Genomic DNA, 18,299 nt, shown 5'->3' on the forward strand with positions numbered 1-18,299 from the left:
ACTCCAGACATAAGACACACAGTACATATACAGAGTAAGCAAATAATAAAGAACTTCTCTTCTTTTTTCTTCCATACTATTCTGTCCTCTGGGAAATCAGAGAAACTATGTAAGTGATAAAAATAAAAATCTGGCCTCTTCTTTTTAGAGTGAATGTTTCTTCTGAAGCTGTTTAAAATGGCCTAAAATGTTAACATTGCAAAGTTCTACTAGAGGCCAACAAGAACACACTTCAAGTATCTACATCACAAGTCGTGCTTACAGCAAGAGCAGTGGGTCACAGTAGAGTCATGCTGCCTTTTGTGTTAATTCATTTCAAGTTTGCCTACAGCCTGAGCATGTGACATTTCCTACAATAACAGTACAGTACTGTGAAATGCTCTAGACTTTATGTATCAGGCAGTACAGAAGTTGTCTGCAAAAGCCATAACCAGACCTTGCTCTTTTTCATTTACTGCTTTTTATTATGTCAGGTGATTTCCAGTCAGACGTGATAGTACTTCCACTTCTGTAGGTTCAGACTGAACCAAGAAAAAAAACACAAACAACTCAGCCAGAAAGCATTACAGTATTTGTATCACTCCCTTGTTGCTTCTCTCATGCAATTGCTCTGCCTCATCCATGGAATTTTACTGTGGAAAGGTAAGCCAGACAATGCTGTTTTCCACATCTTTTGAACGGTAGTGCTAGGAGCCTCAAAGCAGATGCTTTATCTATTAAAATAAATTCTTTACTTTCTAATCTTACTGCCATTTAAAACCTGCCCCTTCTCAACAAATAAAGCCCTTATCTTAAATGCATATCAAATATTCTGGTCAAACAATAGAAAAATAGCAAAACTTAGTAAAAGCAATTTAAGAAGGAATCCTGCATACTAGGGAAAGGGGTCATGTGGCCTTCCAACTGTTACTGCAATGCAACTCCCAGCAGGCCTAGCCAGCACAGCCCACAGTGAGGAATGATGAGAATTACAGTACAACAATATCTGGAGGGCAGGATGATTTGCACTGCTGTACACACTTACTTGGAGGAAACCCCATTAAAATCAATTAATTTTTGAGTAGTCATATGTAAGACTGCACTGTCAGTAACTAGAACGGAACAAAATCATGCTACGCTGAACTGAAAAGATTTAGAAAGGAAGGCAGGTCTATATGGCTCACTGTGCCCTAGTAGTAGATGGAGTGTTGTATTTGCTGCTTTAAAGGCCAACATAACTTGGATTATCTAATATGCACGTTGACTTGGGTGGACAGAAGGTGCTGCTGGCTGCTTTGCTTTTGGCAGTTTAGTGTTTCAATCTGACCCTGTAATAAAACCAATTATAGCCATTACATATTTTATGAAGCACTGTTTCCTGGCTCCTAAGCCTGATGAATTAGGAAGAGCTACAAAGTGAATCAGTAACAGAATGTTTTATTTGCATATATACACAAACTGTGCATGTGAGAACATCTAGATTCTGTGCTGAAGTAATCACATCAAGGAAAGTGGCTCATAGTGTAATATGTGATTGAATTTGTCAAGGTCAGACACAGCTAGGTTTTTGAATTGCCATTTCCTTTTTTCCTGGTAGGGCACCTATGCCTATGAAGACAGTATATTACTACAGACTTGGTCTCAATCCACCAGGCCCCCCCCAACCCCCAACCCAACCAAAACACACCCTCAAGCCCAGTGAAGAATAAAACAACATGATACACAAATGAACAAACAAACAAAAAACTTCTTACCAAAACAAAAATTTTTAAATACTTACTGCAGTGGAGCAGCATATGATCCAAATACCTTGTGGAAACCCGAAGGCTGTTGGTACACATAACCTCCCTCCCCATCACAAACTGCACTGCCAAAATTTAGCGGTAAATGGGCACCAACCTAAATAAACCCCATTTCGAGCAAGAAAATCCCTTTAATCTTTTTCACTTCAAGTTTGCCCATAGCCTGTAATGTTTTCTATAGAAACAACATTATGAAATATTCTACACCTGAGCTTGATTGGGGTTTCCTCAGTTTGTTGCTCAAATTCAGCTGTGTGCTTTGCTGCTCAATGTTGACACCTGGCTATGTTTAGCAGCTGGATGGTGTAACTTGCGCTAGATCTCAGAAGGGAAACATGGTTCCCTGACCTTGTCCCACAAGTACAGATGTAAGAGTCTGTGACAGAAGTAAACTGGTAGCAGGAGTCTAAGGTTGAAACTCTAAGGATAGGATCTAATATATAACTTACTGAAGGCAAAGAGAGGGAAGATCATCCACCAAGACATAACAGACCATTTGAGGTTCTGCAATTAAGAGTCCTTACCTGGCTCGCTGTCTATTTGTGTCAGCACATCCTCAATGGAATCTTCATTCCTAAAGGTTTCTGGGTCAGGTGGCGTATAGCCATGGGAGCGACACCACTGGACAACTTGCTTGGTTTTTAAAGGACTAATACTGTGAAATTTGGGGTTTTTTTCTATGATTTCATGGAGGAGTTTTCTTATTGTTAGTGCTCGTTGCCACTGCAATGGGAAAAAAAGCCAGAAAGAACAAAAGGCAGCTTTAGAATCAAAGTGTTTTGCATAAATTTAAATGTGATCAATTATGATAATATAGGAAACTATTGTTGCCTTTTGTAAAAAAAACAGTTTTGCTCCATGATTTATGGTAGCATAAGGTTTTGAGAGCTGGTGTAGTAGTTTGAGCATTGGACAGTGACTCTGGATACCAGGGTTCAATTCCCCACTCAGCTATGGAAACCCATTGGGTGACTTTGGGTGAGTCACATACTCTCAGCCACAGAAAAATGTAATAGGTTGCCATAAGTTGTAAATGATTTGAAGACACATAACAACAATAAAGCTATTGTAGACCAGCATCCATTAATCAGATGTGTGATGAAATCAGGAACTCCAGAAAACAGGTTCCTAAGTGCTACATACTCAAATCTTAGCCTTTTAATGCATCAAAGGTAATGTGCATCTCTCAGTGCATAGTTACACCATTCAAAGCACAAGCATTTTTGTCACGGGGAACTAATGCTGTCTTGGCATAGTAGTAATTGTATTACTTGCATTTATTATCTTCCAAGTAGAATAAAATAAAATAAAAATAAAAATAAGAATGCTATAGACTTCTGTCTTGCATTATTACATATGTCCTAATTAAATAATAAGATCACGTCTAACTAATACATGATTCCATTTTGATATGGATATGTAAGTGTAATTATAAGATTAAGGTCCTGGGTCTCTGGTTTTATGCCAATCTTTGAACATATTATTATTTCCACACTAGTTCTACATTTTTCCAACCTTTTCCCATTTGTTCTGAAATTCTTGGTTTGTTTTCCCTGCAGTATACATAGTCAGTCTGTCAATTATTAGCAAATCATGCACTCTTAATTTCCATTGCATTTACTATCTTCAATTAACTAAATTTAACTAATAAAATGTATTAACTAATTAAATTTATATCCTGGCTTTCTAGCAAAAAAGGCATTCAAGAAAGCATAGTGTAAAGAGTCAGTTATTATATGGCAGTAGGACGACAAAAAACAAGTCAACCTTGTCTCTTTTTTTAGCAGGGAATCGCAGAGTTTGGGAATTGCCACTAAGGGGGCCCTTTTTTATATTTCCACCAGATGTAGGGAATTTGGCAGTCCACATCTGGACTTCCAGCCACTGACTACAAAGATAAGCATCAGAATTGTACACAATAGGTACTGGTTGTAATATATCTGGACACGGCACTAGAGAATATAAATCTAATCTAACTTTAATTAAATCTGATTTTGAATTCTGTAAAGGCTCAGAAATTTAGAACTGCTTTCAGAGGCCTATTTATTATTTCAGCTTGTGACATCTGGGAACAAGACAAGTATTGTTTGGATGCCCTCTGCACACAACAAAAGAGCCATTTATCAAACAGGAAACAAAAATAGAAAAACAAGTATAGAAAAAAATGAATGAATAGTCAACATTACCACACCATGTTAACTACAGTAATAAATTCTAATGGGGAAATTAAAGCAAACAGGGAACTTAATTCCATTGATGCTATTTCTTCAAACCTCCCTTTTATTTTAGTGAAGTTTTCTGTTCCCTATATACAAGACCCAATGGAAAGAACAGTCTACAATACAGCAATGGCATCTGGCTGATTAACTAATTTCATTTCCATTCCACCATTCCTCCAATGTAACCCTGATGGGCAGGTTAGACTGACAGTATAAAATTGGTCAAACTAAGTGTCCTTGTTGAGTGGGGATTTCTCATCCTGATCCTGGTTCAAAACTCTTAAGTACTACATCAAGGTGATTCCCAATATTTAAGGCTACTGAGACTGATTCTTGAACACCACAGAATGATATGAGGCACTGTGAAAGAATAATGTTGTCACTGACATAGTAAATGTCATTTTATGATGCTACAAAATGGAACTCTGGTTTACATTTCATTAATCCAAATACCACTAAATTAAAAACAAAAACAAGTGTGCGCTAGATTAAAAAAGTACACTTTATTTCAAAACCGACAGAAGTATTTTGGAGGAGATTTTAAACATCAAGGTCACCTTCCACAGAGGCACAGATTTCCAGCAGACATTCCTCCAAGGTTTAAGCTCTGTTTTATAGAATACATTAAGAAGATTACCTCAGAAGCTCTCCGTTTCCCAATATTCCAGCAATAATACTGTTTCACAGAACTGGCACAGAATGAATTGCCATCTTCAGCTAAAAAGCAGAGGACAGCCATCATAAACATTAGATTTTTATGGCAATGAAAATGAATTTATCATCTCAAAAAATAACTTTAAGGAGAGAGGGAAATGAGATTCTCATGGAGCACTCAAAAGGGCTACATATCTCAAGTCTGGCATTAAAAAAATTAAATCAAGAAGTATATTGACAGACTTATAATAGCTAAGAATTGTTTGGAAGACAGAAATGTCTTCTGACAGGATACTGGAGGGAGTTTTAGGTATTTGTAGAAGAAGTAGCATCCTGTGTATTTAGAAGTATCTTGGGAATATGGCTCCCTGAAAAAAAAATATGGCAACAAGGAAAAGCTCAAGGGGCTGGAAGCAGGTGACTGAAGAAGGTATGTAAAATGGAGGTAAGTTTGTATGTAGGTGGGTGGGTGGTTTTCTGAGTCATAGCATCAAAGGTGATTGTTGTTGTTTTTTGCCATCAAGTCAACTTTGACTTATGACAAACCTATGAATGAAGAGACCCCCAAGATCCTTGGTGATCAACTGCTCTGCTTATGTTTTGGAAGCTCAAGGGCATGGCTTCCTGGATTGAATCGATCTAATTGTAGTGTGATCTCCCTCTTTTCCTACTGCCTTTCACTTTAAAAAAATTACCAGCAAGATCCAATACTTTTAAGGGCAATTTAAAGCTATATATATATATATATATATATATATATATATATATATATATATGAGATACAGCTGTAAAAATATAACTGGCCAACAAGGAGGCTCACAACAATCACACAGCATTTTTTTTCTCCCAAAAAGACTCATTCACATAACTGGCATGTCAAATTATTTCATTTTCTTCATGCCATCAAGTTGTGAGTGTTGCTGTTTTCACAAATTTCTCTCATCTTGCCCATCTTTAAGGGACAACTGAGTGTGCCAATACTTGTCTTTCATTGCATTTCTTGAATTGGAGGCAGCAATAAAATGCTAAACCTCTACAAGGTACGCTATCTGGAATGTGAATGAGCAATATCTTAGCCCTTGTAACAACCAAAGGAACAACAAAGGAGTGACAATTGTGAACATTGAACATGGATATTAGTATTCTAATGGCCGTAAAAACTAATCAGCAGTTATCATCCCATTTGTTAAACAAATCAGAAAAAGAACAATTAGTGTCAATCGTTTTTAAAACCACCAGGGAAAAGGTAAGGAACTTTGCTCTTGGAAAGAATTCACACATGTAACAAAAGAAAATCTACAGGGAAGAAATGGTAAGAATATGACACAGCATTTTTTCTTCTTCAAAAGACTCATTACACATAACTGGCATGCCAAATTATTACATTTTTAATGCTATCAATTTGTAAGTGTTCCTGCTGTTTTCACTTTCCTCCTTGATTCATGCACATCAGTTACCAGGGAAACATTAACAGTGTTAACAATGTAGACAGCTTGCAGGTAGAAAAATCAATGTGTATTTTCTGTCATTACTGACAGATGGAAGAAACAGAAACGACAAGTGATTGCATAAATGTTGCCAGCACTTGCAAAATAGATATCCACGATTTATCAATAGCTGCAAGGATAACATGCAACTATTACAGCTGCAGATCTTATTTTATCTAGTTTTATGGTAAACTATTCTGAATGAGCAAATAAATAAACATTATTCACAGTGTAAGGTATGGTGATTTTGCAGATTTCTATATGTTTTGGAAAGAACATGCTTCAATGCTTCTCAATCTATACTGCCTGTAATTATGAATTACTATGAAATAGGGGAGCTAGAGTGAAAAATGGACAGGCTCTTGTACCTTAAATGGTTGTGTACAAGAGAGAATTTCAGCAGGTGTTTGTAACACAACCAGGCAACAAACAATATCTGCTGAAATTCTCTCTTCTACACAACAATTAAAGGTATAGGTTTCCTCTCCAATTTTTATACTGGCAAGCCTACTATGAAACCTTGAGCTTAAATGGCAGGGAGTCAACAATACTGTGGTAGGCTTCAAATTCAAATACCAATTTTTCCAGCTGTGAGTGCTCAGGCAAACAAATGATGTGAGATACTTATGGCAGATACCTTGCAGAACTGATGCCAAGGCAGAGAAAAGTCTGAGCTTGGCTACATGGACTTTATACAGTCTCCTGCATCCACGGATTCAATCATCCATGGCTTGAACATATTTTTTTTAAAAAATATAAATTCCAAAAAGCAAACCTTAATTTTGGCATTTTATATCAGGGACACCATTTTACTACACCGCTGTATTTCATAGGATTTGATCATCCATGGGTTTAGTATTCGCGGGGGGTTGTGGAACCAAACCACAGTGGATACCAAGGGGCCACTATACTTTTTAACTCAGATATAAAGTAGCTTCATTGTGTCCATATAATGTAGTGATATCTATAACCTACTAATAAACAGTTTTTTCCTTTCAGTTCTTACTTCTCTCAGCAATTAATGGAACTTTCTTCACTATTGCTGTCAAAAGTTGCTGAAGATCGTCTAAGTAGTCTGTCCTGTAAGAAGGAAGAACTAGTATTATACAGGGCAGTGCACATATACACAGCACAAACCAGTAGTTCTTTAGAGAAATATATGAGCTCACAGACATGAAGGGCCAATGTAACACTTCCTTCTTTTAAATAATTCAGAAAAACTTAGGATCCAGGATTCAGATAAGCAAGGCGACTTGTTTCTACGGCCATATCCATAGGCATATAAATGCAACTTTCTGTACTGCATCTAGTGGGTAATGTACATACCTGACATAACAGAACCAATAAGTATACTGTTACTGTACATCTGCTGACACTGTTTCTGCCCTGCTAGGCAAGAACTCTAACACTACTTATTAATCTAGGCCCCACCCTGATAGCCATTATAAATTGCTCCATTAAGTAGTCAAAAATCTCACTTGGAGAAGTTTCATTTCAGAATCACCATAACTTGTTGCACTAGATTAGAACAATGTGCTTTGTTTTCCCATCTCATAAAATTCTAGTGGATTGTAAATGTATAATCCAACATTTATTAGGATCTCATTTCTCTCCTGTTCCCATGAGTTAAATCTCTGTTTTGCTTTTAAACTAGGAACGAATAATTACCCAATGAGATAATTTCCAAGTTCAGAGCTTTCCTCTGCTTTTACTGATACTGCACCATCTTGGGAGACCAGGGAACTGCAGCTTTGCCCTGAAGAATCAGGCTCTACTTTAACTTCAGAATAAACCGAATAGTTAAAAAAAAAGAGAGAATTAGAAATTAAAAGACAACAATATAAGAAAAATTATTTGGGTTAGCCCAATACTTCAATCAATCAACAAACGAGGCTGACAATGCAAGTGCAATTCTAAATGGATTTATAGGATAAGAAAGGGACCTAGATATAGTGCTGACTCTAGTACCCTTTTCAAATCAAATGAAAAAAAAAGTACACCAAGAATGAAGGGGACAGTAGATTTAAAATGAAACAAGCCAGTTTAGAATACTGGGGAAATGTTTTCCTGAAAGATACCAATGCAAAACTCCACACTTCTGTCCTAGTATTTTAGAAAACATATCAGCTAAGAACAACAATTTCTTATGCATAATAGCTAATTAGGACTGTTCCTATATATTTAGATACTGATGTGCATTTTTGGTGGATCATATTGTACTGCTGTGCCTACAAAGCACACATGTACAAACATAATTGTGCATTTGTTATTTGTTGTTGCCAATCTACTACTCCTGCATAGAAGAATTTGATCATGAATGTACTAATTTCTGGAATTTTTTGTAGTATAATCCTAGCTCAAATTCATTTATTCTAACTTACACATCACTCGGTGTTACAGAATTCAGTGGCATATTCCTGCATGTCCATTTGGACATTATCACCTTGTCAGATCTTTGTGCGTTCAATCCATCTTGTACACTAAGACGTGCTTAGTGGTTCTACAACAGAAATTCCAACAAATATTTGACCCAAATGTGAAGTCGAAGGCTTTCATGGCCGGCATCCATAGTTTTTTGGGGGGGTTTCGGGCTATGTAGCCATGTTCTAGAAGAGTTTCTTCCTGATGTTTCACCAGCATCTGTGGCTGGCATCTTCAGAGAATGCTTTGCCTGGAAAAAGTGGGTGTATATATACTGTGTGAGCTTGGGAATGCAGGAGTGATTTGCATGTGGATTGTTCTGTGCTGATGGCAGGCCTCAGGCTGGGAGGCTAATGCAAAAGAGGATTAGTGTCTGCTAATTGATGATTATTATCTGCTGGGAAAGCCCCTGAATCTGAGTGGTTTCCCATTTGCATTTGCCGAGTCCTTATTTTGCTATTCCTCAGGACTGGCAGCCAAATTTTGTTTACTTTAAAGGTTTCCTCTTTCCGGTTGAAATTATCCAGATATTTGTGGATGTCAATGGCTTCCCTGTGCATCCTGAAGTGGTAGTGGTTGGCATGGTCCAGAATTTCAGTGTTTTCAAACCATCCTGGGCATAAAATACTGTTTGAAAGACTGAAATTCTGGACCATGCCAACAACTACCATGTCAGGATCCACAGGGAAGCCACTGAAATCGACAAACATCTGGACAATTTCAACAGTAAAGAGGAAACCCTTAAAGTAAACAAAATTTGGCTACCAGTCCTGTGGAATACCAAAGTAAGGACTTAGCAAATGCAAATGGGAAACCACTCAGAGTTAGGAGTTTTCCCAGCAGATAATAATCACCAAATAGCAGACACTAATCCTCGTTTGCATTAGCCTCCCAGCCTGAGGCCTGCCATCAGCACAGAACAATACACATGCAAATCACTCCTGCATTCCCAGGCTTACACAGTATATATACCTAACTTTTTCCAGGCAGGCATTCTCTGAAGATGCCAGCCAGATGCTGGCATAACGTCAGGAAGAAACACTTTTAGAACATAGCTACATAGCCCGAAAACCCCACAGAAAACTATTTGACCCAGATTTAGTCACAGACAATGGCAAATAATGAGATCACCATACTTCCATCCAGTGGAACCAGGTATATTACAAAATCATTATCGCCTCCACAAGATTTGAACACAACAGTGAATATTTTACCTTTTGCAACAGACACTGTGGAAGGGCTTGGAATAGTTGCATTAGCTGAAGTTACAGGTGTAACGGCAGAAACTTTGCTAGAAGAGAGTGACTGTATCACTGGGGGGAAAAAGAATAATAATAATAATGTGTGGTGGGTAAATAAATACTTTTCAGTATTAGAATGTTAACACTTGCATAAATTGATTATTTCACATCACTAATAGAGAACTACGGGGCCACTGTAACATGGGTTTTTGGAACTGACACTAAAACTCCTCTATGTACATTTTCACATCTGTTCTGCCCCTGCCCTGCTGTTTTGTCTTAACATCTGTCTTCATGAAGAGATCTGGAGATCCCAAAAGCTTCTGTTTACAATTTTATGCATTTTGGGTTGGCCTTAATAAAGATACTGTCTGACAATGGAGTTTGGGATTTTAAAACTGGTGTTAGTCTCAAAAGAGTGTGGTAAGTACTATGTAACATTACTTTTAAAATGCTATACTCATTGTTATCTTGACATATTGCATTTTACCTTTGTTTACAGGCATCAGTATTGTCTGGACCCCTCCAGAGGCAGCACTCACACCAAGTTGTTTGAGTTGGCTGGGCACTGTCAGAACAGCCTGTTGTGGACTGTTTTGACTGGAGTGGATCTTTAACACCCCTAAAATGAAAGTGATATTTAAAAAGGCATTTTATGCCTTACTTCACAAAATAAAGAGGCTATGAAAACAGCTTTCCTGTCTACTCATCAGAACTAATACACAAGGTGGGCAGCTGATGTTCGAATCAGACCCAAATATCATTTCAAAATCACCACCAGCTGAAGACAGGTGATTAAATAGAATCACAGGTATATTTTTAATTTATGACAATAAAAATATTGATACAGGTGTTTTTGCAATAACTAACAAATGGAGCTTTTATGGTACTGAAGCAGTACTATAACCACTGATACGATTGTCAGCTGAGAACAAGGGTTCATTATTATGATCTTCACAGGCAAAAACAAGTAACAGCACTAGAATCAAACAAGTATTTGTTGTTGACCCATCCTTTCTAGCTTGCTTTACTCTTTAGAATTTACAATTTGAACATGTCACAAGAGTGATAAATTAGTTTTAAAAACAGCAGCCACTGGAGACCTGAATCAGATTTAGAATTGCAGGTGCTATTTTTTCTCTTTCAGAAATCCCCACAGAACTGTCTGAATACAGATCTTGCAACATGAGCTGACTCCACCATTAGAGCGCACATTCATTGCAAGGACAGAGACAGAATGCTCCTCAGTGACAGCTCTCTTCTGTTTGAAGGAAGTCTTTGGCAAATTGTAAATCTTGGTAAAATTACTTTGCCTTTGCACTAAAATTCCAGAATCTCCAGTCAGTATGTTGGAAGATCCTGGAAGGTGTGATCCACAAAGTGGATGCCATCCTCTGTCAGTGGGCCCAGGGAGACTATGTGACATGGCAATGCTTCAAGCTGCGGTGGGCAGCCACTGTTCTAATTTCCCACAATGTCCCATAACAATTAAAAAGGTAGCTAGATCCAGCTGCCTGGCACTCATAACAGGACTGAACAAATAAAAATAAAAATAAATAAAACTGTGGGGAGTGGGGAGTAGGCAAAGTGCATCCTTCAAGGGCACTGGAACCCTGTCAGCTGTCCAAGGATGTCAGATGTTACTGTTGGCCCAACTCACTCTCCTTGGATGGAGATGTGCCCAAATCCATCCGTGCATTTTCTGGAAGAAAATTTTAAGAGTTCTGTTGCCTTTATGCATATGAATGTCTGCTGTCAGTTCACTGATTAAATTATGTATTTATCCACTGAGTGTCCAAAAGCTGTGACTTGGTGTCCATTTGGACACACAACAATTTTAAAAATGCTTTAGCAAATATTAAGGAATTACTACTTGGCTGTGGCTCATGGGGAAATTCAGTCTAGCAACATCTGTGAAGCCACACACAGAGCATTAAAATACTTTTAAAAAGCAATCCATTCCTGTTACTCATTACAAATGTAAAAAAAAATCACTTCAATAATTGTTCCAACAGTAGGAGAGTAACTCACTGTGTTAATTTTTTTCCTTTAAAAAAAAGAATGACAAGAGCTGATAGCACAAAACTGGAAAAATTCTTCTCTAAATGCCTTTCACAATATTCAAGAAAGCCCTTTAAAAAGTAACCAGAAAGGATTTTTCACCACCATCAATAAAACAATAAGATTCCCACTTATTACTTCTAAAATGTGTCTTCACTACATCTTAGTTATCAAATAAAAATTAACCCAGGCCAGACACCCACATTCCTTGTAACATGATACGTTTGAGCTTTGACAACTGGTTCCCTGTGTTAAGGCTCTAAACAGTGTGAAGACAGAATACCATCAGCACTTTTATAATTCCTTTAGGAACAAGACAGGCCACATGTACACAACTGTGAGGTGCTGCAAAACCTGCACTTTCAGCACTCAGGATCAAAGTATTATGTTAACCTGATGATAAGACGGAGGAACAAGGGCTGATTACCTGATACTGCTGTCTTCCCAGATGTTGAAGCTGGAGCAGTAACCCAAGAAGCAATGCTTACAACAGCAGATGCACTTGTTTTGTTAGGTACTGCTGATGCTGTTTGCCCATGGCTGACAGGACCTTGGTGCTGTTGTCCAGATGCTTTCACTATCGGGCCTCCAGTTGGAGATGAGCTAGAACTTGCACTATCCACTGGCTGAGTGAAAAAGAAGAGGCAAAGAGGTCAACATACTCTTCACATTGTCAGATTGGACAAGAACAAAAGAAAAGCAGATAACGAATTGCAAAGTTATCCATTCTCCTCATATTTTGAGTACACATAATTTTGGCAAACTTCAGTTCATATATCCACATTTGCCAAGGTATCAGAAGTGAATCAATGAGTGAGAAGAAGTGATGTTCCCTAACCTGAATTATATTTTGAGGCAAGTTAATTGTTAAGAATTGTAGAAGTAGAAAATAACAAAAGATAAAATTGGTTAAATGAGAAAGCCAGAACAACAAAATGGATTATATTTCTATTTTCCAGGAAAGGATAAGGAGAAAGAAAGAAAAAGAGAAAATAATTGGCCCTATAACGGCAAATTATAAACTATGGAAAAATGGCATAAAAATGGGTATAAAAAATTGGAAATAGCTACCAATAGAATATAGAGTAATAATTAAGACTTTGGGAAATACTGAAAAAAATAAAGACGACGGGATTTAAAATAATTGGAGATTTATATGATACAACAGGGAAACAAACAGGAAGAATTAATTATATTAATTAAAACCTAAAGGGAGATTCTGAAATAAGAAACACCCTACATTTAAAATCTAGAACACTTCTGATTTTATTTTTTTTAAAAAGACTCTTAATTTCAGTGCATCTTCTTGCACTATCTGCACTTTTTCCTTGTATTTGACCACTGACCAACACTAGGCCTTACCTGAGCTACTCCATTTGATGGAAGTGTCACAGCTGGAGTTGTCGCTGTAGTGATCACCCCGCCAGATACTCTTAGTACAGTGGTGCCAGGTTTTGAGAGTTGTGATGATGCTGGTAATGATTTCAGTGTGTTATCTGATATTTTCATCAGTGAAGCTTGCCCACTGGAAGCTGCCTTTGAAATTAAAGATATGTTTGAGTGTAAACTATAATTTTACAAATCAGATATGCCCAAATAACTGTTTTGACATGGCAAAGAAAATGAACAGGATTTCCTCCTATCAACAATCTCTTTTAAAATTCTTGAAAAGAGTGGTCCTGACAACATGGAATACCAAGAAACTGCAGAGGAGAGCTTGGGAAATTTACTTTTCTGGAGTACAGCTCCCAGAATCCCCCAGCCAGCTTCACCATAGCAAGGGGCTCAGGGAGCTGTAGACCACCAAGAAGTAACTTTTCCAAGCTCTGACACAGAAGTACAAGTGTTTCAAAGAGACTGTTATATCAACCTCATGAATATGTATTAGGATACAATTGTTGCAGTGAAAGCCATCTATTTTATGAAATTCCTCTATATATTTGTCCCTTCCCAATATAGTCAGCCTTCCCAATATAAAGGGTATAGCTCAAAATTGAGTTTTCTGCTCTTCTATTACTTTTCATTTTATATCTGCTGATCCCACTATTTCCTTGATTGGGCACTAACATCCTGTTCTATAACAGTGATAAATACACAAATACATGGAAGCATAAATAAAACTTGACTAAATAAAGGTGTGTTTAGACTGCTATGCTCCATCCTTCATAGTTATTGAAGGTATTGTCTTTTAGGACAAAGGCTGGACACCAAACCACAATTGTTAATCCCCATTAAGGTAAACCCATTCAATCACTGTGAATTTGATCAAGCAACACTTATATAAATGCTACTGATTCAGTGGGCCTCCTCTAGTTGGGACAAACAATTGGATTTAGGTCAAAGATGAAATTTCAAGCAAATATTTGGAACAAAATTCTTATGAGTTAACACATACTGCCTTGTTCTATCTGGAATAGCTTTCTTTTAAAAACCCCAGACAGAAACCAAAATCAAGTTAGAGAGGGAACTCTGACATGAATGGCAGCAAAAAGGAGAGAAGCAAAGCCTTCTCTTTACTTAACTGAATGCAACGGACTTAATTTGCAGGACATCATTTGCAGAATAATTTGTATAGTAACCATTTATTTTGGTTTTTCCCAAGACCATGATAAGTTGGTTCCTTTCACTTTTGGGAGCCAAATTTGGCATTACTCGGCAACTGTTAAAATATGTTTGTCCTAAATGAAACTCAGGGCTGAAACAGACGGCCCAAACGCGTCGTGCTGGTGCCGATTTTAGCGTTAGGGACCGTGCAGCAACCGCACGGTCCCTAACCCTACCAGGGTGGTGCTATAATGGCAGCGTCCCATGCATACAGCCGCCACCATTGTGATGTAAGTGACACGTGGCATCCACATATCACCACACATTGCTTACATAACAAGTTTGCCATTGGTGCACTCGTTACGTCCGCCCTGCAGCGCTAAAAGAACTCATTTTTTTCTGGTTCTTTTTCCTCCAGAGGGAAGCCTTGTAGTTTGGCAGCTGCAGCTTCCCTCTGGAGGGAATTAGGCCGCTGGCAGGCCGCCCTTTTTGGGTGGTCTGTCCTGCACCTCAGTCACAGCAGGCTATCAGTACGAGCAGAGAAAAAAAGTGTGTGTGTGTGTGTGTGTGTGTGTGTGTGTGTGTGACACTGAAACTATTACCAGTAACCCTCTTTCTACCAGCCATTTTCTCTCCTAAGCTTTACCCTCCCCAGCTGCTTTTCCATTTGTGGGAGAAGACAGATATGGCAGCTTGGTAGAAAAGAGAAATATTTATTGAACAATGGCCAGAAGGGAAAAGATTCACTAACTTCTCCCCAACAGCACCCCACGATTCCACAACATAAAACAGAAGCCTCCCACTGTTAACTTTTAATATGAAACAAACAAATCCACTCCATTGGGAAGACTTTAAAATGTATGTGCTCTGTGACTAATTCAGCCTTCACCATTTTCCAAGGCTGCTGTCAACTTGAACAATGCAACACATACTTCTGAAGGAGGAAAAAAAAATCAAATCAACCTCTCAAATGTTCATTCCATTTCTCTGCGTATGTCTCTTTTGCCCAGTCCTGGGATAACTCATTCTCCACTCTTGTCAGTGATCCTGACATAAATATTAATGTAATATTATAGCTGTGTATAGTGTTTTATTGGGTACAAACTCCCGCTTGGAGTTTACAAAAATCTGACATATGGAAATTGACAGAGAAGGTGAAAGAGCAGATGGTAAATGAGGGATCAACAGAAGAGCAAAATACAGCTGCTTCAGCTGAACTTGTTTTGAATCAGAAAGAGACAGAAGGTGTATCTCCAAGATATGAGGCTTGGAAACACAGAAGCTTTTGAAAAACAAGATATTTGATTTTTCCTAAGGGCCGAATGACCCAATAGCCCCATGTCTACCTAATAAGTCTAAAGAGACAGTGGGAAACATTCTAATACTGTCATCAATATTACTTTGTTCCCAATCATTTTGAAGAGATTGACTGCTTGACAATGCTGTGCTTTTTCTGAGGTAAATGACTGCAATAAAAACTGGCATTCAGAGAGCTACTACAGGCATAACCAAGCATTCAGGCATGTTCAGTGGCATTTTGGATGGTTTTATTTGAGTAGCCTCCACCTTACAACTGCCCTTATGGCTCAACTGTTCTTAAAAATATCCCTGTTCCCAAAGCAAATTTGCTATGTGGTACAGAAAAGCTGAGGTTCAAGATACATAAGCCAAAAGTCCTTTATAGGCAAACCAAATGTGTGATTGCTTGAACTGCAACACTAGCCACAAACAAAAGTGATTTTGGAATTACCTGTGCAAATAAAGCAGCTGTTTTGGGTCCCGTTATTACTTTTAGTGCCTGATGTCCTTGTGAAGATGATGTTCCAGCACTCGCACTGCTTTGCACAACTGTTCCTGATGCTGCTTGCTTTGTAGAGCTCTGGTGAGATGGCTGGCCAACTAAAAATGTGCCCTGGGTCAAAGGAGGAAACAATTACAGTAAATGCAGATTATGCCATGGTGGAAAACATGTGGCCTAAATGCTACATGAAACCATCCTGGGCATAAAATACTGTTTGAAAACACTGAAATTCTGGACCATGCCAACAACTACCATGTCAGGATGCACAGGGAAGCCACTGAAATCCACAAACACCTGGACAATTTCAACAGGAAAGAGGAAACCCTTAAAGTAAACAAGGTTTGGCTACCAGTCCTGAAAAATAGCAAGATGAAGACTCAACAAATGCAAATGAGAAATCTCCCAGGGTCAGGGGTTTCCCAGCAGACAATGAGCACTAATCAAGCAGACTCTAATCCTCTTTTGCAGACCCTCCCACCCTGAGGCCTGCCATTAGCAACAGAACAATAAACATACAAATCACTCCTGCCATCCCAGGTTCACACAGTATGTGTATGTATGTGTACACACACACACACACACACACACACACACACACACACACACAACTCCTTTCCAGGCAAGCATTCTCTGAAGATGCCAGCCACAGATGCTGGTGAAACGTCAGGAATAAACTCTTCTAGAACATGGCCACATATCCTGAAAAACCCACAAAAAACTATGGATGTCGGCCATGAAAGCCTTTGACTTCACACTACATGAAACCTCTGAGGACCTCTGAGGAATGCCATAGGGCATTCTTCCTCCACAGAATTGGCAGATACTACCACAATCCTCCACATCTTAACAGTGTTTCCTTCCCTTCTTTTCCTGTTGTCTCAGGAAGGGTAGCATACATTTTGCCCTGAGGTCTCAAAGGGGTCTAGCACTCTTCTGTATCATAAACTGCTATATTTTTGACAACTGTGGTGGAGGTGATAAACATAATGGTAGCCACTATAATTCAGCACTAGTAGCGCGTCTGCTGTGAGTGTGGTCTTGTTTCTACCTTCCAAGGGAAGGGGGATAGAGAGTCCAATGAATCCCCCTGACCTCTAGAAGCCTGACCTCTTATTCTACATGTGTATGCGTATCTAAATACACATATATGCACATACATGCACAAGCACCCACACACCTACCTCTTCATACTCTATTATTCCCTATTCTAGAGCTCTGCATAAGCAGTCTTACTGTAAATTACAAACCTCTTGGTTTCTGTTTTCTAACAGCAGATCTTTTTTGTCATTTAGTACCACTTATTCTTGGAGGTAAAACATGATGCCTAGTCTCAATAAAGAAACTAGAAATGATCCTGTCAAGCAGTTCAAAAGCAACCCCATTTGCTATTTTTAAGGTCTGTATACAAATTTTAATGTTTATTTTTTAACTTTATAAATTGGTTAATTGCTTTTTAACTAACTCATATACAGTGGGACTTCAGTATCTGCAGACTTGCCATCCACAGAATTGAGCATCCACAGATGACAAGCCTGCACTGTCCTCAATAGTGGCACGTGCATGTGGGGGGGGGGGGGGGGGGGCTCCAAGACACAAGACCCAGCTCCCTCCAGCCAACAGAACTCCAGACTTCACACCACCCCTGAAGCCAAGTCCAGGGCAGAAGCCTTGGAGGGGGAGGGAGGGAGGGAGGAAGGAAGGAAGGAAGGAAGGAAGGAAGGAAGGAAGGGGGAGGGAGGACTTCAGTACATTTGTTCCTAATGGCAATGCGGTCATGTGGCCAGGCTGCCATTAGGAACAATGGGACTTCTGCATCCATGGATTTTGGTGTCCGTGAGGGGGTGGAGGTGCCCCTGGAACGGATTTCATCAGCTGCTCCCAGGCTCTGGAACGACCTGCTGGATGAGATCTGCCATATTACTACCTTGGAAGCCTTTTAAAAGGCTGTTAAGACGGATCTCTTCTGGCAGGCCTTTCCAGACTAGGGCGCGTTTGACGCACAAAAAGTACGTACTAGGATTAGGAAAGGGCGTCCTTTATGGACTCCCTAACCCTAGTACGTACCTAGTATGTACAAAATGGCGGTGCCC

General features: G+C 38.8%; 1 protein-coding gene across 3 annotated transcripts in view; it reads right to left on the reverse strand.

Annotated features, from left to right (window-relative positions):
- The window catches only part of YEATS2 (YEATS domain containing 2), a 68,529-nt gene that overhangs the window by 5,777 nt on the left and 44,453 nt on the right, over nucleotides 1-18,299 (reverse strand). For all 3 annotated transcript variants that reach the window (XM_042457903.1, XM_042457902.1, XM_042457901.1), the window contains 9 exons: nucleotides 16,159-16,320; nucleotides 13,227-13,400; nucleotides 12,292-12,490; nucleotides 10,294-10,425; nucleotides 9,777-9,875; nucleotides 7,810-7,921; nucleotides 7,148-7,221; nucleotides 4,638-4,717; nucleotides 2,306-2,504 (listed from right to left, as the gene is read on the reverse strand). In XM_042457903.1, the coding sequence (XP_042313837.1) occupies nucleotides 2,306-2,504; nucleotides 4,638-4,717; nucleotides 7,148-7,221; nucleotides 7,810-7,921; nucleotides 9,777-9,875; nucleotides 10,294-10,425; nucleotides 12,292-12,490; nucleotides 13,227-13,400; nucleotides 16,159-16,320 (1,231 nt within the window). The remainder of the gene's footprint in view (nucleotides 1-2,305; nucleotides 2,505-4,637; nucleotides 4,718-7,147; nucleotides 7,222-7,809; nucleotides 7,922-9,776; nucleotides 9,876-10,293; nucleotides 10,426-12,291; nucleotides 12,491-13,226; nucleotides 13,401-16,158; nucleotides 16,321-18,299) is intronic.

The sequence above is a fragment of the Sceloporus undulatus genome, chromosome 3, assembly GCF_019175285.1.
Source record: "Sceloporus undulatus isolate JIND9_A2432 ecotype Alabama chromosome 3, SceUnd_v1.1, whole genome shotgun sequence".
Taxonomy (NCBI): Eukaryota; Metazoa; Chordata; class Lepidosauria; order Squamata; family Phrynosomatidae; genus Sceloporus; species Sceloporus undulatus.